Raw genomic sequence first — 25,193 nt, forward strand, 5'->3', positions numbered from 1 at the left:
GAGCATAGTGTCTTTTACTCTGTGTGTGTGTGTGTGTGTGTGTGTGTGTGTGTGTGTGTGTGTCCGTCCGTCTTTCTTTCTTTCTACCTCCGTCTCTCCATCCTGTCCTGCTGCCGTTCCTCTCTGTCTGTCTCGTGTCCTCTGTGAGCCGTGAGCTGTCAGCCGGTCCGTGATCATCCTTGCAGATCGCCGTGGAGGGATTTGCTTCAGCCTTTTGTCAACCGTCTATTGGCGTTGGATAAATTGAGGCACAGGGCCGGGGAAGCCTCTGTGTAGCTGTCCTGTGAGTAACACGGTGATCCTGGACTATTCTGGTCCCCTGAACACACAGTCCAGACCGTCTGGACTGACTGTACACAGGATGGACATGCGTACATCCTCCTGTGTGAATATGTGATCGTGGGGCTTTTCTTCCTCGTGTTTTCCTCTCTAGCGTGTTGTGGATGTGCGTATGCAGCTGTTTGCAGCTGTTTTGGTGCCGCTGCAGAAGGTTTTCATCGCTGTGCAAAGTGCACATGAAGTAAATGGTTTCTCTTCCATGGGAATGCATATTCAATATTTCCCACATTAACACTTTGTTTTCACAGATTTAGACTTAATTTTACTGATTTGTGCAGAATGAGAAGGATGGTGGAAATCCATTGTTTTGTAGTTGTTACAAACTTGGAGGTGTAAAATGAGAAGTGTTGGGAGATGGAGGTGTTAAATTCTGCCGTTCGTTGAGCCTCCGCACAGTTAGATAACCTGTCAGCTTCACAAGCCAGGACCACTTCTTATTAACTCAGTTTCATTTGTACAGCACCAGTTCACAGCGTATGTCGTCTCATTTCACTATCCTGGAGGAACCCAGCAAATCCAGAGCTTTTGTTTCCTGATCTTCCTGAACGTGTAGCTACCAGCTAGTTGTGTAGCTCAGACTGCATCGTACTGCTGCCTCCTGCCTCCGAGGGGAGCTGTTGCTTACTTTGTAGAGCTGCTTCTTCTAACTGCCTCAGCCAAAAAACACGCCAAATGTTCTGCTGTTCGCTGCAAGAGTGAACGCAAGAGTCTTCATCCACTGCCAGCATCTGAGGACCTGCCGATTCAGTGGATTGCTTTTAATACTGACGGTCATGTCATCTCAGCAGCAGGAGCATGCTCAGTGCTGGCCGTATGTGTGGCTTATGTCCGCAGAACATAGAAGCTAAGGGTACAAAGATGGTGGAAACCAAAGCAGCAGCTCAGCCACATTTCCAGCTGCAGACACTGAAACAGCCTGTTCAGACCAGAACCAGAACCAGAGGTCACATGGTCACGGTGGAATAAAATTCTCTGACCCTGTGAGACTTTGGTTAACGGGCTGAAGAGGCCGACGGTAAAGACCTTTACCTGGTCAATAATGTTCATCCTACATGTGAGCAGATTTTCATGACTTTGTAATGACAGTAAGTGTAAAATAAAACTCTCTGATATCATCAACTCCACGTCCAGCGCCACGAAGCAAAGGAGACGCAAAGCTTGTTTCACACACGATGTCTAAAGTATTTTTAGATCACCGTACCGTTGTAGGCTATAGGTCTCGTTACGCTTTTTCTTATCTACGCTAGTTTTGTCCCATTTGCGAATCCGTCTGCGTGCTCCAGGCGGTGTTACACTCGTCCACACGGTATTGCCGTCGTTTCTTTATCTGCAGTTGAAATAGGTTGAACTGAGGGGAGTCCCACCAGAGAGAGAAGGAAATGGAGCACTTTTACACATCTAAAAATAAAACCTTTGACAGGATCGTCTGCTTGCGTCAGCCCCCCTTGTGGTTCAGCCCTCACACACAAACACTCACACACACCCTTTGAAATGTGCTTATGTAATAGAGCTGCTGTGTTAAGGACACTCGCGCTCACAAACCGCCTTCGTTACAGTAACGAGCGCGTTAGCCTCTTGGAGCCACACACACACACACACACACACACACACACACACACACATACACACACACACGGCATGTTGGAATAGCACTACATTGCATTTCTCTTACGTACTGTATCCCAGCAGAACCCTGCTTTGGTGTCGGCCCGGTTTAACCTACGGCTGCATCAGCTGGAGGCAGGTGCTGCTCAGGGACTTGCTCCTGCTTGGGTCGAGCCTCCCAAGTCAGGGAAAAGGTAGAAGTTGAAATCTTTTTCGTCAAAGTACTTTGAGGACATTCCAAGAAAATCTAAACTTGTCTGACCTTTGAAAACATCGTGTGCCGTTAACTCCCGTCAGACTGGTCCGTGTGGTAAAATCCAATATCTACTTTTGGTTTATGAATAATCAGCTGTGACAGCCGAGGCTCATGTGGTGTCTGATTTTGGTGCACACTTCCTTCACTGCTGACCTTCACTGTGCTCGAGACCTTAGCTCCCCTGAAGAAACCGTTTTGTTTTGTTTCTGTTTGTAGGACATCCAGGCCGAGATCGATGCCCACAATGACATCTACAAGAGTGTGGACGGGAACAAGTCGAAGATGGTCAAGGCGCTGGGCAGCTCAGAGGAAGCTGTGTTCCTCCAACACAGACTGGATGACATGAACCAACGCTGGAGCGACCTGAAGGCCAAATCAGCAAACATCCGGTCAGTACAACTTCTGAACTGAAGTGGGATTTCTCCTTTCTCCCTCCTTTGATTCATGCATTTCAGATTGAAGTGTTTTGCTCTTCTGCTGCTCTCAAAAGAAAAAGTATCAGCGGTTCAAGCAGGTCTCTGCCTCAGTTTAATCATTTAACCAAGCAGTGAATCTCACCGCTGCACCAGTTAGTTTCCAAGAGACGCTGTGATTCCTGCACATCAAATAAGAAAACAAGACAACAAAAATGAGGTATTTCTGTGGTGGTACAACAGTGAGCACATGCAGTGCTGTGAGATCGGTGTGCTCGGCGCTCTGTGGCGTCCTGGTGCCCATCGCTCACACAGCAGTGCACAGGTGGGAGGAGAAGCACAAACATGTGGGCGGGTCGTTTAAATGAGGCAGCACAAAGTGAGCTGGTGCTATTTGGTGAGAAATATGTCTTCGACGCTGCGCTGGGAATAGACTTCTCAGAACCGCATCCGTTTTCTGGTGCAGTAGCACTCAGCTGCCACTTTGGGGATTTTGGGTGGTTGAAGCAAGTTACCATGAGCGTGGTGCCGTCTGCAGCTGCTTGGTGTTGGATGGAAAGCTTTCTCCATCACTTCATTTTCATCAATGTACGGCATCCAATTTAGGAAGTGCTGCACCAGAGAGCAGGCCCGTTACGCTCGGTGTCCGCTGTGTTTACCTTGATTGCATTACATGCAAACGACAGCAGTCGGCTGGAGACCGGGTGCACACACACACACCTCTACACACACCTGGCTGGTTGTCTGTAACACAGTGATCAGGTACAAGTCAGACCTGCTGCTGTCACAAGAGTACGATGCCTTTGAGTTGTGTGAAGCAACTGAAGGAAGACTTTCTCAGCATGTCAGCACCAATGTTGGTCTCCACACAACAGACAGAGCGCCAGAGACAAAAATCACAAACTCCTTTGGTGCATGTTGTGTTTTGTCTCATTCCTCTTGTCTACGGCTTCCATCGAACACTCACAGAAGTGTTCTTAAGAATTAAACTTTACTGCATTGAAGACAGATTCTGTAGATCAGATTGCTGAAAGTCACCAATAATAAATGTAGTCGAGGTTTGAACCAAACACCAGTGGAAGCTGAAGTCCCACCTGTAGCCTCGTACAGCAGCAGGATCCAGAAGAGCATCTGTGAAGCCAGAGAGCTGCTGTGTGTGACCCCGTACACCAACAGCAGCATGCTCATTAATCAGAGGTATTAACGATCCCTGATATGGACACAGGATTGGTCGTCACACTGGGAACAGTTCAGATGAGCTGCACACACAGAGTCATGGTTTATAAGGTGTCGTCTCATCATCTGACAGCAGACGTCTTCAGGCTGCCATCAGGTCCGAGGAGGAACAAGGAAAACTCAGCTCAGGTTCAAGTAACTGAACAAATGATCTTCATGCATTCAACAGACCAAAGCAGGCTGTTAGTTAGTTGGACAGTTTGATAAGCTGCTCTTATTTTAGATGTAGTCCTTTATTAGTGCATTAATATGCCTCATACATCAGCTGATGTGCCGTCCAGTCTTGTGTGAATGGCACACACTGCTGCCTCCCACGACTCTGATGCCAACGTCTGAATGAAGCCGCGAGGAACGTTAATGTGAAAGTGACTTACGTCTGACGGACTGAATCACTTCAACACACTGATGCAAGCTTACACATCTCATGTGGAAAGGATGGGCACACAGCAGGTGGTCTACCAGTGAGCAGTCACCGTATGACACACCACGCAGCAGAAAACAGACATTTCAACTGGGCCATACGTCTCCAGCAGGCCGCTACGTCGCATCCGTTTGTTTTCACCACATGACTGAAACTCTCACCTTAATAGGAAAAAGACAAAAACGGTTTCTGGACATTTTAGACTAAAGTTACATCATGAGGATGATTCACAGCCTGCGTTTCTCTGCCATGACGCCGGCCTGTTACTCTGACAACGCCATGAAGTCCAGATCATTCATCCGCTTTCAACATCCTAAACATCTGTGTGGCAAATACAGAAGACGGTGCGCTTTCAGTGGACCTCGTAGCGCTCACTGAGCAGCAGTCCAGTTATTGCCCCTGGCCTGCTGAATAATGCCCCTGGTCTGGGCAGTCAGTGCAGCTCCTCACGCGTTTGGTCGTCAGTTTATTCATCAAACACTGACGAGGAATCTCTGCTCAGCCGGACACAGTGTCTAAGCCACACACACACACACACACATACACACACACACACACACACCCTGACGTGTGTGTGTGTGTGTGTGGTAATGATAAAATGCCTTTAATCAACGGCTAAACAAAGTCCATTCTGCTCCGGCATGATGGTTGACACTGGAGTGGAGAGAGGAGGCTGAGTTCATACCTGTGTGGAGTCCACTCACCTGTTGTGTGCTCGACTTCTTCTGAATGGATGATAAAACTGGACTTACATTTGATTTTTAAATTCCCTGAGGGACCGAGTGGCGCTGCCAGCAGCTGAAGATGACAGACAGACGTAGGGCCAGTGAGCCAGTCATCATGATCAGCAGCTGGAAAGGTTCAAACTGGATGAACATGTAAATATTTCTCTGAGTACACGTTCAGACGACATGCAGCCTGTATTCACAGCCCACTTTCAAATGACATTTAGTTTTAGAGTCTCATCGCTTCAGCTGCAGCGGGATTTTCCTCTCCACCGTTCTCACTCTGAACGCTCCATCAGCGCACCGACGCTGCACAACACATCCATGAGCTGGATTTACTCATGAGCTGCCCGGTGTTGAACACGTTTACCCCACAGCTGCCTTCAGATTGTTCAAAAGGACAACGGATAGATTTTATTTCGAGCTGTGGATGAATCACAGTGTCCAGAGATCAATGTCTCTGTCGCTGATTAAGAGGTCGCGTTAACGACAGTCTTGTGTAACGATCTTATATCTACTTCGACGTTACAGACATACATTTCCATAAATTAACGCATTCCGATATGTGCCGTGATATCGACTGTATGAAGGTGGAAATGGTTCCAGACGGATTCTTCAGCTTCAGCAGGACTCACAGATACAGTCAGAGTTTGTTGAAGAAAGTCTGCAAGTGAGCAGGTTAGCTTCAGGGTGTGGCTCTGAGTTACCTCCACAGCTTCCCTCATGTCCGGATCAACAGCAAGTTCCCCCTGTTGTCTGGAGCCCTGCAGGTGGATATCAGCCTGGAAGGAAACTGCATTCACTACAAACACAACCACACACAAACATCTAACAGTTAGCCAATGCATTCAGCAAAGGGATTCAACTTGAAACAGCGGGAGTGGAACCAGAACCATCTGTGCAGTAGAATGTGACTGAAATTCCTTTGGACTCATGTGATCATCCAAACTGCTTCACAGACTGACCTTCTGTCATTTGCTTCATGGTTGCACCAGTGAACTGTTTCCGTTCCCACAACGCTGCGAAGCGGCTTTCTAGAAAACAGCAGCTGCCGATTGTTCAGCTTTAAATGTTGCCGTCATACGTCCTGGTCCAGCTGTTTCAGAGCAGTGAGCCCGTTGTGCTCCCAAACATACATGAATCAAAACCAGACGTGTGCTTTGAGCCTCACCAACACGTACGGCTCCATCGCTGTTGCTGCAGTTCCTCAAGTCATACAGGACCCGAGGTTGACTCCACTCTGAAACACGAAGCAGGAAGTCTGAAAGAAGCCAAAACATTTCTAAACAGGAGTCTGTGATAGTACATGAAGCATGTCGGGAGTCAGGCTGAAGGACGCTCTCCACCCTCTCCTCTGCTCTGAACTGATGGTAACTATAGCTCACCTGCTGTTGATTAAACCATGAACTCCTCATCGCTCATGAAAAGAAAAGGCAGCCCTCGTAGTGATGAGACAGGTTTATGAAGAACCACATGCTTACATAAATACAGCAATACAGAGGATTTCCTGATGAGCTCCTGTGTTTCCTGTCTGAGTTCCTGGTGTCCACCGTGGAGGACAGGGATGGAGGACGGCTCCAGAAGCATCAGAGAGCCACGCAGAGAGCCACGGGAACTTCTGAGCACACAAGCAGTGCAGCGTCAACCACAACCTCGACACAAATGATGAAGACTGGTGATGTGTGGGGACGGAGACGGTGAAGAAAGTGAAGGTGACAGAGCCAGATGGAGATGTTCAAAGGCAAAGTGGAAAAGGGATGATGGAGAGAGACACAGGAGCACAACAAAGAGAGGGACAGACGGAAAAGTGAAAGACAATCCAGGGCAAAGGGCCGGAGAGAAGGTGTGCACTGAAAGTTCTTCATTTAGGTCAAGGTGAAGCAGCGCAGACACAATACCAAACAAAAGACAGACAGACAGCGAGAGGCCTGTGTGGGTGTGAGCAGGAGACGGCGTTGTGTGCTGATTGAATACAGCCGATTACGGCCTAATTGGCGTACATGTATAATTAAGGCTAACTGGGCGAGTGTCTCCCACACCGTGTTCTGTTGTGTTCTGTCCAGAGGAGGAAAACAAAGTGTTCATCATCACATGCTGCATGTTGCTGCCGCCCACACAGGTAGCAGCCAACGGCATCCACTTCTACACATACCAGCTAGTCCAGAAGGGCGGCGGCGGCGGCGGCAGTAGCTAACAGTTAGGCTTTACAAGGTTAGATAGAGCACCAGCCTATCACAGTTACTGCAGTCCGACATGGTACAGCAGGTCCAACGCAGGCCTGTGGCACAGATGCACCTCAGCTGGCTTTACTTCCTGCCTTCCTGCCCCTGCGATGCCCTGGTTGTTGCCACCTGTTCACAGTCACCGTGATGTATTTAGCTTCTCCTTTTGTCCTTTGTTAGTTCATCTGTTCAGCTGAGCTCCTTGCTTGGCTTTGTGCCCCTTTCTGGGGCTGAGCTGAAGCCACCCCCAGGTTTGTGTTGCCGTGACTCTTGTCAGGCTCTGAACCACATGCCCGTTAACCGTCTGAACCCCAAAACCTGCTGCCGTGTTTGCAAGACATGCTTTCTTTTTAAGAATTGCTAATTGACACCATTTATTAAAGTCTGAAGGTCTCGTCTGGTTTTCAGCTTCCTTACGGTCCTTGAATGCATCGTGTTGCAGCTCTGTCAGGAAAAATAGCCAAAGATGAGCTAAAGGTGGGATATTTGAACAAAACCACCGTATCCAGCGTGCCTCGTTCAAGAGTTAACCAAAGATGAACCGTTTGCATCAAAGTCTGTAATAGTTCTGCTCAGCCGTGACTGACTCAGCTTTAGCTTTAGCTTTAGCTTCACTGCCACATGACTGAGGTTCAGGGAGTCTCGGGTGAACTGCAGGCTGTGTTTTCACAGAGCAGAGATCAGACAACAGGAGAGGCTGGCAGGAAAATACAGCATCTGATCAACAGAGTAAATGCAGCGTGGCTTCATCAGGAGGAGGATACATCCAGCACGGTGAAATACGTTTCTAGAGCCAGTGTGCAGAGTGGTGCAGAAACATCTAAAACTGTAAATAGATCCACAGCAGAACCGGTAGAACGGTTTCAGTATTTGCAGCACCAGGAAAAATGACGTGCAGGTTGACTCCCGGTTTCTAATTGTTGTAAAATACATGTTTAAGTTCTCTGTACTTCTAACCATGTGCTGTTTCCATGGAGATGCAGGACTTTCTATTGCAGTCAATGCTGATCCCACAGCGGAGACAGGACAGGAGTTAAAGACGGCCCAGAACTGCTTGGAGTTGAGAGAGTTAAAGCTTGATGTGATTTTGCAACCTGCTGTTTCCTGCTTTTGGGTCCTTTTATAAAATAAAATACAAAATGCAAAAAACACATTTAAGGAGGATGTGCATCGCAGTTTGAAAAAGACAATAACAACAATCACAGAAGTGTTCAGGCGTAGTAGACACTGGACATGAGGCTAGAAGTCTTGAAAGCAGAAACACTTCAATAAATAAATGCTGCATGTTCAGTCTGACCATAGCAACACTGATGATGCCATTAAAGAGATGTAGTAGGATCATTAAAGTGGCTGGTGCATGTTGGCAGAGCCCATCTGGAGGCGAGTGCTGAGCGCTGGTCACGTCTGCTGGGCCTCCTGGAGGAGCTGTGGAGGTGGATCTGCATGAAGGATGAGGAGCTGGCCAAGCAGATGCCCATCGGAGGGGACGTGCCCACCCTGCTCCAGCAGCAGAACCACTGCACGGTACGTACGTCGCCACAGGCACTGTTCCTGCCCCACTGTGCAAAACCTGTCACACCTCCTCCCTCACTGTTTCCTAGAAGCTTCTGAAGAGTTTTTGAGTTTGTATTTTGATTCTCTCGTTTCTTCTGTCTCTTCTGCACATATTTTGATAAGTTTTTTTTTTTTTTCTGTCTCTATCCAGTTATTGATTCAACTTCTAAAAAGTCATCTCAAAGTTAACAGATTCTGAAATGTGGTTTCAGCACATACATGTGAACAGACTTGGATTGGACAGGAACGGCTCCTCACACAGTCCAGGATGATATGAAGCTGATGCCGTCAGAGCACAGCCTCGTGATTTAAAACGCTAAACCAGAAGGTTTAACAAGTCTGCCTGAGAAAACGGTGGAGAAATTGTCGTCAACATGTTCAGTCTGTTTTTCTCTGGAGGTTTTAATATCTGTACCTAGCGTTAGCCTCGAGCGCTAACATGTTTAGCGTTGCTTAGAAACCGTGTCTGCTGCTGCGGGAGCGTCTCTGATTATCCTAACCATCCTGATGAATTGTGTTTGATATTATCGGGCCGGTCCTGATGAGTCTGCGGGCGGTTTGGGAGGTTTCAGACTGGATCTGTAAACCCCTCACATCACCAAATGATCTGGGCCGAACATGGGTGCAGACTCAGATCCCAGACCAGATTTCTCCTCCAGTGGTCTGGAGGGCTGAAACGAGGCTGACTCCTGCGTTCTAAGCCTGGCCGTTGGCTGGAGGAGTTTATCATTGCTGTCAGATCAAGCAGTTTGATTTCACATCATTCCAGCATCTTTACAGCCGTCGTCATGCTGAGCAGATTGTCCTGAATCAGTGAGACCAGCTGAGTGGGTCTGTACATACCGTACGGCAGTGGGATGACTTTATAGGAAGATCATGTGTGGATATAAGACTTGTTGTCACTGTTTTGTCCTGTTAGAGAGCGAGTGTTCACTAAAAACCCAGCTGTGCTCCTGCTACCAGAATGTGGTAGGACTCAGTGTGACATGACCAGCATGAGGCGGTCAGAACATCTACCACGTTAAACTCATGTCAGTGCACAGTTCAAGACCAACATCCAAGTCACTGCTTATGCTGTTGCTCCACTTATTACATTCTTAAAATTATTGCTATTTGTCACCCTTAACCCACCAAATCATTTATTCTAACAAGCAATCAATACCTTCATTGTGCTGACCCGTTCACACCTCTGCCATCGCGGCCGTCTCTGCTCCCCACTGTATTATTTATCGTAACCACTGGTTATTGTGATAGTGCATTGGAGTGTAATTGCTTCCAGATAAATGACTCAGCCCGTGGCTACTGTTTACTCCCAGTCTGCTGGCCGCCGCCGCTGCTGTTGACATCGTAATGCTTTTCACCACGCTATTATTCTGTTCCCCAAAACGCCCGCAGAGTAAACACGTGCAGTCATGCGTGGGCGAAGGATCAAAGACACACTGAGACAGATCAGCCGGCACACTTCAGGATTCATGCACACACACACACACACACACACACACACTCTGTGGGTTACCTGGGTGCAGCAGATGCATGATGCCTCCTAAACACATCTGTATCTGCATGCACAGTTCTGCAAACACTGAGCTGCTTTGTGGGGATGTCGAGCTTTTATTAAAGTTTGACAAACGATTGTAAACAAACATGATTCATTTTGTGATGTAATTACCTGACATTTCACTTTCTTATTACATTTGGTTTCATACAAAGCTAATCAAGTAAACATTCACTGGAAACACTGAAGCTAAACTCAAACATCTGCAGTGTTATATTAATGCCTGCAAGAGAGGAAACAGGAACAAAGACAAATGAAAATACAGATAACCGTGTACAACGGTGCAGAGAAATGTAGTAATTCTAAACCTCCTCTCAATTTAAAGAAGAAAAGGAAACCACATCAGCTCTCAGCGTTCTAGCAGCCGCTTATGTTAAAGGCAGAATATGAAGAAAGCCGGAGAGCTGATCTAGCTTCTGGACCGAGCGGGCTCTTTGAGGCAGCTGCTCCGTGTCTCGGCTGCTGTAATGCCTGCTAAGTGTGTTCTTTGAATGATTTAAGGAAGAATCAGGATTCAAAGCAAAGCGGATTCTGTAAATGATTGGGATTGGAAGAAGGAAGAGATACTGTGGCCTGGTATTGGTCAGTTAACCTGTAGACCAGGCGTCACAGCTTTAGTTCTGTCTGGGTTTATCAAGCATGTGTCCTGCACCGTCTGCGATAAGGCCCAGACTCGCTCCGTGTCTTTCCCCAACCCGTGATGGAGCGGCGGGACGGGCCTCGCTCCAGCCATCAGATGAGCTCCATCATACGGAGAATGGGCCTGACAGCACGCCGGAGCCCCAGAATGCAATCGTCCTGCATCTCCACTCTCCCCTTCCTTTTCTCATTACCCCCTTTCAGCGCTCTTATCTCGTTTTCTGTCATTCTCCTCTGTGGTTTCTGCCTCGCTGCTGGCCTCCTTGCTTTTGCGTCTCCTGTCTTTCCAATCTCCTTTTCTCTTTACTCCAGACTTTGTTGTCTCTCCGGCCCCTGTGTTCATCTGCAGGTCTTCGGCTTTGAGATTGCTGAAATAGGAGATAATGTACCAGGGGAGCCTGGAAGTGAGGAAGGCTCACTTTTCATTTTGACTGTGTTATATTTCCCTTCACTTCCCTCTCCTCTGTATTCTTAATAGATTGGCCTGGAGGTCTGGCTGACCCTGAGAAGGATGAGAGGGCTGAGCAGAACAAAGAGCCGGGCTTTGAACACGTCATGCTCCATTACTTGCTTACACTGACAGACACACACTAGCAACACACACACACACTAGCAACACACACACACACACACACACACACGCACACACACACACAGCGGCTCTGTCAGAGAGATGGCAGCAATGTGCGTGGATATATGGAAATTGGTATCTGAGGGAGGGAAGGCTTAGACGGGCTGAGTAGAAAAACCTGTCTCTCTTCCTTCTTTTTATTTTGGGAGACTTGGAAAGATAAAAGCGGAAGGCTAAGCCACTTAGCCCAGCAGAGAGCAACGGATATTGCCGTTATTAAAGAATCGGAGGGAAGAAAAATATTAGAGAGCAGTGATCCGAACGGGCCTAGAAGGAAGTGACTGACAGAAGCAAAACTAGATGAGGAGGAAAGACAAAGATAGAGGGCAGGGGAAAGATGTATACGTGGGGCGAAAAGATGAGTTGGAGGTAGAGAAGCTTCAAAGTGGTGCATTTTCACCTGTTTGTTTTCAGGGCATCCAGTTGGTTCAGTTCTGTTTGAAGGAGGCGGTTATCTGGACAGCGTGCTGATAGGATTTAAAAGTGTGAGAGGGGAGGACGGCCATTGTTCTGTCTGCCTCCAGTGACTTCCTGCTCCCTCCTCTGTGCAGTGATCTGGATCTGTTTGGTTCCGCAGAAATGACCATATTAGCGTTTATTAATTGCACATTCAATTATCCAGTTAAAGGCCTTTGTCAGCATCCAGCTGATTAAACTCATCAGTCTCTTATATTAAATTAGCAGCTTTTAGATCAGGGTGCGGGAACAATGGAGCAAACGCTTCGGGGCATTTCTGCTGTTACGGCTCTTATCTTTTAGCAACAGTTGGGTGCTCGTCTTTGCTGTTGGTTCTGTCCAGTCCGGTTCTGTCAGCAGCTCCTCCACGTGTCCCCAAGAGAATAAATACAAACAGCCAAAGTGTGACTCACTTTAAATGGAGGTAACTTGGTTTTCTTAGCAGTCTCAGTGTGCTTAAGTAGCATACAATTAGCCAGTGTGAAGCGAGGAGAGGCTAATCTGCTGCAGAGCCCATCTTCATCATTGTGCCTGCATGACTGATGAGCACCATTTGCACTTGAATGGACAGGTCGTAAAGGAGGACCAAATTGATTGGAGTGCTGCGCCGGACTTCACCTCAGGGTCTTTTTGGAAAGGAAGGACTTTGTGTAAACTCACAATTGGTTCTCTTTAAGTAACTTTTGATTGTTTTTGTCCGCTTCATTTGCCCTTGTTGGCAGCAGTCTCATGAAGCTGTCCGACCAGCGTCAGTCCTTCTGAGGACAGACAGTTCTCTCTGATGCAGTTTATTGTTCACCACGGCGGTGTAAAACATTGCAGCTTTGAAGCTGGGGTAGGCAGAGTTTTCTGTCCTTACAGCATAATGACAGTCAAGTGGTCTGAGAGGAAACTGGTGCAGCGATGCCTGGTTTAGGTTAGGTTTTTCAAATCTGTCTCGATAAGTGTTAGTGTTAGGGTTAGGGTTAGGGGGTTAGGCTTAGTATTAAGGGTTAGGTTTTTCAAATCTGTCTCGATAGCTCCCCCTGCCGTGTCCGACGACAAAGCAGTTTGGGGTAGGAAGTAAAGGCGATGCACTGGCCGCCGCACGTCTTCATTGCTCTCCGTTCACCTTGTTGTAGGTTAGTGTCATCCTGTAAACCACTGGGGCGTTAGATTTCTGACATGTTTTTGTTGGTTAGGATTAGGTTTTGGAATTGGTGAAGGGAAGACTTGTAAGGCAAGCGGCCATTTTTCCTGGTTGCATTCCCTGGTCTGGGCTGGAGTACAAAAGTACAAGAGAGGACGTCCTGGCGAGAGGCCGTCGCCATCTTGGTAACACTCTCTGGTCCGAGGGTTCAGGGTCTGGGTGTAGAGTTGGGTTTTGTGGAAGTCTGTCTCAGAAAGCTGGGCTTTCACCTTCAGAGTTGGTTTGGTTTTGGTCTTTGTTTTCCACAGCAGTTTGATTAATTAATTGTTATTATGTTGTCCTGGCTGGTGTCATGTTGTTCTGCCTGAATGGGTTTTAGTTTCTGTTTCCTTCAGTTGGTTTTGGTTTGTGTTTTTGGATAAAGTTGTGGTTCCTTTTGGGTATATGTTAGGGTTTTGTCTTCTTTATTTCGTGGTTAATTAGTTACCATTTGTGGTTTTGTAATCCTGGTCTGTGTTATTGTTCTGTCCGAACGGGTTTTAGTTTCTGTTTTTTTTCAGTTGGTTTTGGTTTGTGTTCTTGGATAAAGTCGTGGTTCCTTTCTGGGTACACGTTTTGGGTTTTGCCTTGTTTATTTCGAGGTTGATTAGTTCCCTGTTCTGGTTGCGTCGTCCTGGTCTGTGTTCTGTTGTTGGTTTGGGAGGATTTGGGTTTCTGTTTTTCTCTTTTGTTTGGGTTTTGTGTTTGTTGTAGTTTTGCATGNGATTCTGTAGATCAGATTGCTGAAAGTCACCAATAATAAATGTAGTCGAGGTTTGAACCAAACACCAGTGGAAGCTGAAGTCCCACCTGTAGCCTCGTACAGCAGCAGGATCCAGAAGAGCATCTGTGAAGCCAGAGAGCTGCTGTGTGTGACCCCGTACACCAACAGCAGCATGCTCATTAATCAGAGGTATTAACGATCCCCGATATGGACACAGGATTGGTCGTCACACTGGGAACAGTTCAGATGAGCTGCACACACACACAGTCAGGGTTTATAAGGTGTCGTCTCATCATCTGACAGCAGACGTCTTCAGGTTGCCATCAGGTCCGAGGAGGAACAAGGAAAACTCAGCTCAGGTTCAAGTAACTGAACAAATGATCTTCATGCATTCAACAAACCAAACCAGGCTGTTAGTTAGTTGGACAGTTTGATAAGCTGCTCTTATTTTAGATGTAGTCCTTTATTAGTGCATTAATATGCCTCATACATCAGCTCATGTGCCGTCCAGTCTTGTGTGAATGGCACACACTGCTGCCTCCCACGACTCTGATGCCAACGTCTGAATGAAGCCGCGAGGAACGTTAATGTGAAAGTGACTTACGTCTGACGGACTGAATCACTTCAACACACTGATGCAAGCTTACACATCTCATGTGGAAAGGATGGGCACACAGCAGGTGGTCTACCAGTGAGCAGTCACCGTATGACACACCACGCAGCAGAAAACAGACATTTCAACTGGGCCATACGTCTCCAGCAGGCCGCTACGTCGCATCCGTTTGTTTTCACCACATGACTGAAACTCTCACCTTAATAGGAAAAAGACAAAAACGGTTTCTGGACATTTTAGACTAAAGTTACATCATGAGGATGATTCACAGCCTGCGTTTCTCTGCCATGACGCCGGCCTGTTACTCTGACAACGCCATGAAGTCCAGATCATTCATCCGCTTTCAACATCCTAAACATCTGTGTGGCAAATACAGAAGACGGTGCGCTTTCAGTGGACCTCGTAGCGCTCACTGAGCAGCAGTCCAGTTATTGCCCCTGGCCTGCTGAATAATGCCCCTGGTCTGGGCAGTCAGTGCAGCTCCTCACGCGTTTGGTCGTCAGTTTATTCATCAAACACTGACGAGGAATCTCTGCTCAGCCGGACACAGTGTCTAAGCCACACACACACACACACACATACACACACACACACACACACCCTGACGTGTGTGTGTGTGTGTGTGGTAATGATAAAATGCCTTTAATCAACGGCTAAACAAAGTCCATTCTGCTCCGGCATGATGGTTGACACTGGAGTGGAGAGAGGAGGCTGAGTTCATACCTGTGTGGAGTCCACTCACCTGTTGTGTGCTCGACTTCTTCTGAATGGATGATAAAACTGGACTTACATTTGATTTTTAAATTCCCTGAGGGACCGAGTGGCGCTGCCAGCAGCTGAAGATGACAGACAGACGTAGGGCCAGTGAGCCAGTCATCATGATCAGCAGCTGGAAAGGTTCAAACTGGATGAACATGTAAATATTTCTCTGAGTACACGTTCAGACGACATGCAGCCTGTATTCACAGCCCACTTTCAAATGACATTTAGTTTTAGAGTCTCATCGCTTCAGCTGCAGCGGGATTTTCCTCTCCACCGTTCTCACTCTGAACGCTCCATCAGCGCACCGACGCTGCACAACACATCCATGAGCTGGATTTACTCATGAGCTGCCCGGTGTTGAACACGTTTACCCCACAGCTGCCTTCAGATTGTTCAAAAGGACAACGGATAGATTTTATTTCGAGCTGTGGATGAATCACAGTGTCCAGAGATCAATGTCTCTGTCGCTGATTAAGAGGTCGCGTTAACGACAGTCTTGTGTAACGATCTTATATCTACTTCGACGTTACAGACATACATTTCCATAAATTAACGCATTCCGATATGTGCCGTGATATCGACTGTATGAAGGTGGAAATGGTTCCAGACGGATTCTTCAGCTTCAGCAGGACTCACAGATACAGTCAGAGTTTGTTGAAGAAAGTCTGCAAGTGAGCAGGTTAGCTTCAGGGTGTGGCTCTGAGTTACCTCCACAGCTTCCCTCATGTCCGGATCAACAGCAAGTTCCCCCTGTTGTCTGGAGCCCTGCAGGTGGATATCAGCCTGGAAGGAAACTGCATTCACTACAAACACAACCACACACAAACATCTAACAGTTAGCCAATGCATTCAGCAAAGGGATTCAACTTGAAACAGCGGGAGTGGAACCAGAACCATCTGTGCAGTAGAATGTGACTGAAATTCCTTTGGACTCATGTGATCATCCAAACTGCTTCACAGACTGACCTTCTGTCATTTGCTTCATGGTTGCACCAGTGAACTGTTTCCGTTCCCACAACGCTGCGAAGCGGCTTTCTAGAAAACAGCAGCTGCCGATTGTTCAGCTTTAAATGTTGCCGTCATACGTCCTGGTCCAGCTGTTTCAGAGCAGTGAGCCCGTTGTGCTCCCAAACATACATGAATCAAAACCAGACGTGTGCTTTGAGCCTCACCAACACGTACGGCTCCATCGCTGTTGCTGCAGTTCCTCAAGTCATACAGGACCCGAGGTTGACTCCACTCTGAAACACGAAGCAGGAAGTCTGAAAGAAGCCAAAACATTTCTAAACAGGAGTCTGTGATAGTACATGAAGCATGTCGGGAGTCAGGCTGAAGGACGCTCTCCACCCTCTCCTCTGCTCTGAACTGATGGTAACTATAGCTCACCTGCTGTTGATTAAACCATGAACTCCTCATCGCTCATGAAAAGAAAAGGCAGCCCTCGTAGTGATGAGACAGGTTTATGAAGAACCACATGCTTACATAAATACAGCAATACAGAGGATTTCCTGATGAGCTCCTGTGTTTCCTGTCTGAGTTCCTGGTGTCCACCGTGGAGGACAGGGATGGAGGACGGCTCCAGAAGCATCAGAGAGCCACGCAGAGAGCCACGGGAACTTCTGAGCACACAAGCAGTGCAGCGTCAACCACAACCTCGACACAAATGATGAAGACTGGTGATGTGTGGGGACGGAGACGGTGAAGAAAGTGAAGGTGACAGAGCCAGATGGAGATGTTCAAAGGCAAAGTGGAAAAGGGATGATGGAGAGAGACACAGGAGCACAACAAAGAGAGGGACAGACGGAAAAGTGAAAGACAATCCAGGGCAAAGGGCCGGAGAGAAGGTGTGCACTGAAAGTTCTTCATTTAGGTCAAGGTGAAGCAGCGCAGACACAATACCAAACAAAAGACAGACAGACAGCGAGAGGCCTGTGTGGGTGTGAGCAGGAGACGGCGTTGTGTGCTGATTGAATACAGCCGATTACGGCCTAATTGGCGTACATGTATAATTAAGGCTAACTGGGCGAGTGTCTCCCACACCGTGTTCTGTTGTGTTCTGTCCAGAGGAGGAAAACAAAGTGTTCATCATCACATGCTGCATGTTGCTGCCGCCCACACAGGTAGCAGCCAACGGCATCCACTTCTACACATACCAGCTAGTCCAGAAGGGCGGCGGCGGCGGCGGCAGTAGCTAACAGTTAGGCTTTACAAGGTTAGATAGAGCACCAGCCTATCACAGTTACTGCAGTCCGACATGGTACAGCAGGTCCAACGCAGGCCTGTGGCACAGATGCACCTCAGCTGGCTTTACTTCCTGCCTTCCTGCCCCTGCGATGCCCTGGTTGTTGCCACCTGTTCACAGTCACCGTGATGTATTTAGCTTCTCCTTTTGTCCTTTGTTAGTTCATCTGTTCAGCTGAGCTCCTTGCTTGGCTTTGTGCCCCTTTCTGGGGCTGAGCTGAAGCCACCCCCAGGTTTGTGTTGCCGTGACTCTTGTCAGGCTCTGAACCACATGCCCGTTAACCGTCTGAACCCCAAAACCTGCTGCCGTGTTTGCAAGACATGCTTTCTTTTTAAGAATTGCTAATTGACACCATTTATTAAAGTCTGAAGGTCTCGTCTGGTTTTCAGCTTCCTTACGGTCCTTGAATGCATCGTGTTGCAGCTCTGTCAGGAAAAATAGCCAAAGATGAGCTAAAGGTGGGATATTTGAACAAAACCACCGTATCCAGCGTGCCTCGTTCAAGAGTTAACCAAAGATGAACCGTTTGCATCAAAGTCTGTAATAGTTCTGCTCAGCCGTGACTGACTCAGCTTTAGCTTTAGCTTTAGCTTCACTGCCACATGACTGAGGTTCAGGGAGTCTCGGGTGAACTGCAGGCTGTGTTTTCACAGAGCAGAGATCAGACAACAGGAGAGGCTGGCAGGAAAATACAGCATCTGATCAACAGAGTAAATGCAGCGTGGCTTCATCAGGAGGAGGATACATCCAGCACGGTGAAATACGTTTCTAGAGCCAGTGTGCAGAGTGGTGCAGAAACATCTAAAACTGTAAATAGATCCACAGCAGAACCGGTAGAACGGTTTCAGTATTTGCAGCACCAGGAAAAATGACGTGCAGGTTGACTCCCGGTTTCTAATTGTTGTAAAATACATGTTTAAGTTCTCTGTACTTCTAACCATGTGCTGTTTCCATGGAGATGCAGGACTTTCTATTGCAGTCAATGCTGATCCCACAGCGGAGACAGGACAGGAGTTAAAGACGGCCCAGAACTGCTTGGAGTTGAGAGAGTTAAAGCTTGATGTGATTTTGCAACCTGCTGTTTCCTGCTTTTGGGTCCTTTTATAAAATAAAATACAAAATGCAAAAAACACATTTAAGGAGGATGTGCATCGCAGTTTGAAAAAGACAATAACAACAATCACAGAAGTGTTCAGGCGTAGTAGACACTGGACATGAGGCTAGAAGTCTTGAAAGCAGAAACACTTCAATAAATAAATGCTGCATGTTCAGTCTGACCATAGCAACACTGATGATGCCATTAAAGAGATGTAGTAGGATCATTAAAGTGGCTGGTGCATGTTGGCAGAGCCCATCTGGAGGCGAGTGCTGAGCGCTGGTCACGTCTGCTGGGCCTCCTGGAGGAGCTGTGGAGGTGGATCTGCATGAAGGATGAGGAGCTGGCCAAGCAGATGCCCATCGGAGGGGACGTGCCCACCCTGCTCCAGCAGCAGAACCACTGCACGGTACGTACGTCGCCACAGGCACTGTTCCTGCCCCACTGTGCAAAACCTGTCACACCTCCTCCCTCACTGTTTCCTAGAAGCTTCTGAAGAGTTTTTGAGTTTGTATTTTGATTCTCTCGTTTCTTCTGTCTCTTCTGCACATATTTTGATAAGTTTTTTTTTTTTTTCTGTCTCTATCCAGTTATTGATTCAACTTCTAAAAAGTCATCTCAAAGTTAACAGATTCTGAAATGTGGTTTCAGCACATACATGTGAACAGACTTGGATTGGACAGGAACGGCTCCTCACACAGTCCAGGATGATATGAAGCTGATGCCGTCAGAGCACAGCCTCGTGATTTAAAACGCTAAACCAGAAGGTTTAACAAGTCTGCCTGAGAAAACGGTGGAGAAATTGTCGTCAACATGTTCAGTCTGTTTTTCTCTGGAGGTTTTAATATCTGTACCTAGCGTTAGCCTCGAGCGCTAACATGTTTAGCGTTGCTTAGAAACCGTGTCTGCTGCTGCGGGAGCGTCTCTGATTATCCTAACCATCCTGATGAATTGTGTTTGATATTATCGGGCCGGTCCTGATGAGTCTGCGGGCGGTTTGGGAGGTTTCAGACTGGATCTGTAAACCCCTCACATCACCAAATGATCTGGGCCGAACATGGGTGCAGACTCAGATCCCAGACCAGATTTCTCCTCCAGTGGTCTGGAGGGCTGAAACGAGGCTGACTCCTGCGTTCTAAGCCTGGCCGTTGGCTGGAGGAGTTTATCATTGCTGTCAGATCAAGCAGTTTGATTTCACATCATTCCAGCATCTTTACAGCCGTCGTCATGCTGAGCAGATTGTCCTGAATCAGTGAGACCAGCTGAGTGGGTCTGTACATACCGTACGGCAGTGGGATGACTTTATAGGAAGATCATGTGTGGATATAAGACTTGTTGTCACTGTTTTGTCCTGTTAGAGAGCGAGTGTTCACTAAAAACCCAGCTGTGCTCCTGCTACCAGAATGTGGTAGGACTCAGTGTGACATGACCAGCATGAGGCGGTCAGAACATCTACCACGTTAAACTCATGTCAGTGCACAGTTCAAGACCAACATCCAAGTCACTGCTTATGCTGTTGCTCCACTTATTACATTCTTAAAATTATTGCTATTTGTCACCCTTAACCCACCAAATCATTTATTCTAACAAGCAATCAATACCTTCATTGTGCTGACCCGTTCACACCTCTGCCATCGCGGCCGTCTCTGCTCCCCACTGTATTATTTATCGTAACCACTGGTTATTGTGATAGTGCATTGGAGTGTAATTGCTTCCAGATAAATGACTCAGCCCGTGGCTACTGTTTACTCCCAGTCTGCTGGCCGCCGCCGCTGCTGTTGACATCGTAATGCTTTTCACCACGCTATTATTCTGTTCCCCAAAACGCCCGCAGAGTAAACACGTGCAGTCATGCGTGGGCGAAGGATCAAAGACACACTGAGACAGATCAGCCGGCACACTTCAGGATTCATGCACACACACACACACACACACACACACACTCTGTGGGTTACCTGGGTGCAGCAGATGCATGATGCCTCCTAAACACATCTGTATCTGCATGCACAGTTCTGCAAACACTGAGCTGCTTTGTGGGGATGTCGAGCTTTTATTAAAGTTTGACAAACGATTGTAAACAAACATGATTCATTTTGTGATGTAATTACCTGACATTTCACTTTCTTATTACATTTGGTTTCATACAAAGCTAATCAAGTAAACATTCACTGGAAACACTGAAGCTAAACTCAAACATCTGCAGTGTTATATTAATGCCTGCAAGAGAGGAAACAGGAACAAAGACAAATGAAAATACAGATAACCGTGTACAACGGTGCAGAGAAATGTAGTAATTCTAAACCTCCTCTCAATTTAAAGAAGAAAAGGAAACCACATCAGCTCTCAGCGTTCTAGCAGCCGCTTATGTTAAAGGCAGAATATGAAGAAAGCCGGAGAGCTGATCTAGCTTCTGGACCGAGCGGGCTCTTTGAGGCAGCTGCTCCGTGTCTCGGCTGCTGTAATGCCTGCTAAGTGTGTTCTTTGAATGATTTAAGGAAGAATCAGGATTCAAAGCAAAGCGGATTCTGTAAATGATTGGGATTGGAAGAAGGAAGAGATACTGTGGCCTGGTATTGGTCAGTTAACCTGTAGACCAGGCGTCACAGCTTTAGTTCTGTCTGGGTTTATCAAGCATGTGTCCTGCACCGTCTGCGATAAGGCCCAGACTCGCTCCGTGTCTTTCCCCAACCCGTGATGGAGCGGCGGGACGGGCCTCGCTCCAGCCATCAGATGAGCTCCATCATACGGAGAATGGGCCTGACAGCACGCCGGAGCCCCAGAATGCAATCGTCCTGCATCTCCACTCTCCCCTTCCTTTTCTCATTACCCCCTTTCAGCGCTCTTATCTCGTTTTCTGTCATTCTCCTCTGTGGTTTCTGCCTCGCTGCTGGCCTCCTTGCTTTTGCGTCTCCTGTCTTTCCAATCTCCTTTTCTCTTTACTCCAGACTTTGTTGTCTCTCCGGCCCCTGTGTTCATCTGCAGGTCTTCGGCTTTGAGATTGCTGAAATAGGAGATAATGTACCAGGGGAGCCTGGAAGTGAGGAAGGCTCACTTTTCATTTTGACTGTGTTATATTTCCCTTCACTTCCCTCTCCTCTGTATTCTTAATAGATTGGCCTGGAGGTCTGGCTGACCCTGAGAAGGATGAGAGGGCTGAGCAGAACAAAGAGCCGGGCTTTGAACACGTCATGCTCCATTACTTGCTTACACTGACAGACACACACTAGCAACACACACACACACTAGCAACACACACACACACACACACACACACGCACACACACACACAGCGGCTCTGTCAGAGAGATGGCAGCAATGTGCGTGGATATATGGAAATTGGTATCTGAGGGAGGGAAGGCTTAGACGGGCTGAGTAGAAAAACCTGTCTCTCTTCCTTCTTTTTATTTTGGGAGACTTGGAAAGATAAAAGCGGAAGGCTAAGCCACTTAGCCCAGCAGAGAGCAACGGATATTGCCGTTATTAAAGAATCGGAGGGAAGAAAAATATTAGAGAGCAGTGATCCGAACGGGCCTAGAAGGAAGTGACTGACAGAAGCAAAACTAGATGAGGAGGAAAGACAAAGATAGAGGGCAGGGGAAAGATGTATACGTGGGGCGAAAAGATGAGTTGGAGGTAGAGAAGCTTCAAAGTGGTGCATTTTCACCTGTTTGTTTTCAGGGCATCCAGTTGGTTCAGTTCTGTTTGAAGGAGGCGGTTATCTGGACAGCGTGCTGATAGGATTTAAAAGTGTGAGAGGGGAGGACGGCCATTGTTCTGTCTGCCTCCAGTGACTTCCTGCTCCCTCCTCTGTGCAGTGATCTGGATCTGTTTGGTTCCGCAGAAATGACCATATTAGCGTTTATTAATTGCACATTCAATTATCCAGTTAAAGGCCTTTGTCAGCATCCAGCTGATTAAACTCATCAGTCTCTTATATTAAATTAGCAGCTTTTAGATCAGGGTGCGGGAACAATGGAGCAAACGCTTCGGGGCATTTCTGCTGTTACGGCTCTTATCTTTTAGCAACAGTTGGGTGCTCGTCTTTGCTGTTGGTTCTGTCCAGTCCGGTTCTGTCAGCAGCTCCTCCACGTGTCCCCAAGAGAATAAATACAAACAGCCAAAGTGTGACTCACTTTAAATGGAGGTAACTTGGTTTTCTTAGCAGTCTCAGTGTGCTTAAGTAGCATACAATTAGCCAGTGTGAAGCGAGGAGAGGCTAATCTGCTGCAGAGCCCATCTTCATCATTGTGCCTGCATGACTGATGAGCACCATTTGCACTTGAATGGACAGGTCGTAAAGGAGGACCAAATTGATTGGAGTGCTGCGCCGGACTTCACCTCAGGGTCTTTTTGGAAAGGAAGGACTTTGTGTAAACTCACAATTGGTTCTCTTTAAGTAACTTTTGATTGTTTTTGTCCGCTTCATTTGCCCTTGTTGGCAGCAGTCTCATGAAGCTGTCCGACCAGCGTCAGTCCTTCTGAGGACAGACAGTTCTCTCTGATGCAGTTTATTGTTCACCACGGCGGTGTAAAACATTGCAGCTTTGAAGCTGGGGTAGGCAGAGTTTTCTGTCCTTACAGCATAATGACAGTCAAGTGGTCTGAGAGGAAACTGGTGCAGCGATGCCTGGTTTAGGTTAGGTTTTTCAAATCTGTCTCGATAAGTGTTAGTGTTAGGGTTAGGGTTAGGGGGTTAGGCTTAGTATTAAGGGTTAGGTTTTTCAAATCTGTCTCGATAGCTCCCCCTGCCGTGTCCGACGACAAAGCAGTTTGGGGTAGGAAGTAAAGGCGATGCACTGGCCGCCGCACGTCTTCATTGCTCTCCGTTCACCTTGTTGTAGGTTAGTGTCATCCTGTAAACCACTGGGGCGTTAGATTTCTGACATGTTTTTGTTGGTTAGGATTAGGTTTTGGAATTGGTGAAGGGAAGACTTGTAAGGCAAGCGGCCATTTTTCCTGGTTGCATTCCCTGGTCTGGGCTGGAGTACAAAAGTACAAGAGAGGACGTCCTGGCGAGAGGCCGTCGCCATCTTGGTAACACTCTCTGGTCCGAGGGTTCAGGGTCTGGGTGTAGAGTTGGGTTTTGTGGAAGTCTGTCTCAGAAAGCTGGGCTTTCACCTTCAGAGTTGGTTTGGTTTTGGTCTTTGTTTTCCACAGCAGTTTGATTAATTAATTGTTATTATGTTGTCCTGGCTGGTGTCATGTTGTTCTGCCTGAATGGGTTTTAGTTTCTGTTTCCTTCAGTTGGTTTTGGTTTGTGTTTTTGGATAAAGTCGTGGTTCCTTTTGGGTATATGTTAGGGTTTTGTCTTCTTTATTTCGTGGTTAATTAGTTACCATTTGTGGTTTTGTAATCCTGGTCTGTGTTATTGTTCTGTCCGAACGGGTTTTAGTTTCTGTTTTTTTTCAGTTGGTTTTGGTTTGTGTTCTTGGATAAAGTCGTGGTTCCTTTCTGGGTACACGTTTTGGGTTTTGCCTTGTTTATTTCGAGGTTGATTAGTTCCCTGTTCTGGTTGCGTCGTCCTGGTCTGTGTTCTGTTGTTGGTTTGGGAGGATTTGGGTTTCTGTTTTTCTCTTTTGTTTGGGTTTTGTGTTTGTTGTAGTTTTGCATGATTGACAGAAGGTCAGAAAAACGTTTTGGGGGTGTTTTTGTTTATTCCTCTTAGTAGTCTTAGAACGTTTTGAGAATATTTGATAAGTTGTATTAATATCTTTAATAATATTTTTTTTTAAATGTAATTAATAATTCTATAATTTTAGGACACATCATCAGTAGTGGACTCCAGGTTCATCGAGTGTTTTGGCCACTTATCACTAGACAGTCTCCACCGAGGAAGGCCCGCCCGAGGTTCATCGATCCTCAGGATGTGTCCCATAGCCAACTGGTTTTATTGTTGGTGGTTACAGACATATTGTTTGGTTATTATAGCTGTGCCTTAGTTCCACTGAGGTAAGTTTAGGGTTTTTTTGAGAATAAAGTTTTGGGTTTGGTGGGGATTGAAGTCCCTGTGAAGGTTAGATTTTCACTTAAAAATAACTTAATGAATGATTTTTGTTCTGTTGTATAAAGATCTTTATTGTTGTTCCTAATCTTTTGTTTTTGTATGGTCCTTTTGTTTATGGGCTGAGAAATTATAAAAGTTTTAGATTTTAAGAGGCAAGAAATGAAACCAAAAGTTCCTATGTAAGATGTAAATAATCGTTTGAGAGGAAATAAAGTAAATCTAAGTTTCAGGTAGACTTATTTCAATGTTACGAGGTGACTAATTGGTAACTAGGCTGCGTTGCATCCTCAGCTTAAGCTGCTAGGTTGAGTTAGGGGATGGTGATGTGAAGGCTAGGTCCCGGAGCATCCTCGGCCCAGTCGCCTAAGTTGGACTGGGGGATGTGGAGTCCAATTGATTTTTTGGGGAAAAGAAATTTCTCTGTCGTGTGTGGTGTGGTATGGTGTGTTGTATGGGTGAGGCTAATCCTCATAGAAAACTGGGCTACGTTCAAGGTCCTGAGGCCCTGGACCACCACACCCCGCGTGCTGTT

At 47.0% G+C, this 25,193-nt stretch overlaps 1 protein-coding gene across 1 annotated transcript in view; it reads left to right on the plus strand.

Annotated features, from left to right (window-relative positions):
- utrn (utrophin) overlaps positions 1-25,193 on the plus strand; it is a 221,798-nt gene that overhangs the window by 120,166 nt on the left and 76,439 nt on the right. Inside the window, 2 exon segments of the mRNA XM_008278665.1 lie at positions 2,417-2,589; positions 8,585-8,741. Coding sequence (XP_008276887.1) covers positions 2,417-2,589; positions 8,585-8,741 — 330 coding nt within the window.

This window comes from Stegastes partitus, unplaced genomic scaffold, assembly GCF_000690725.1.
Source record: "Stegastes partitus isolate 25-593 unplaced genomic scaffold, Stegastes_partitus-1.0.2 Scaffold129, whole genome shotgun sequence".
Classification (NCBI taxonomy): domain Eukaryota; kingdom Metazoa; phylum Chordata; class Actinopteri; family Pomacentridae; genus Stegastes; species Stegastes partitus.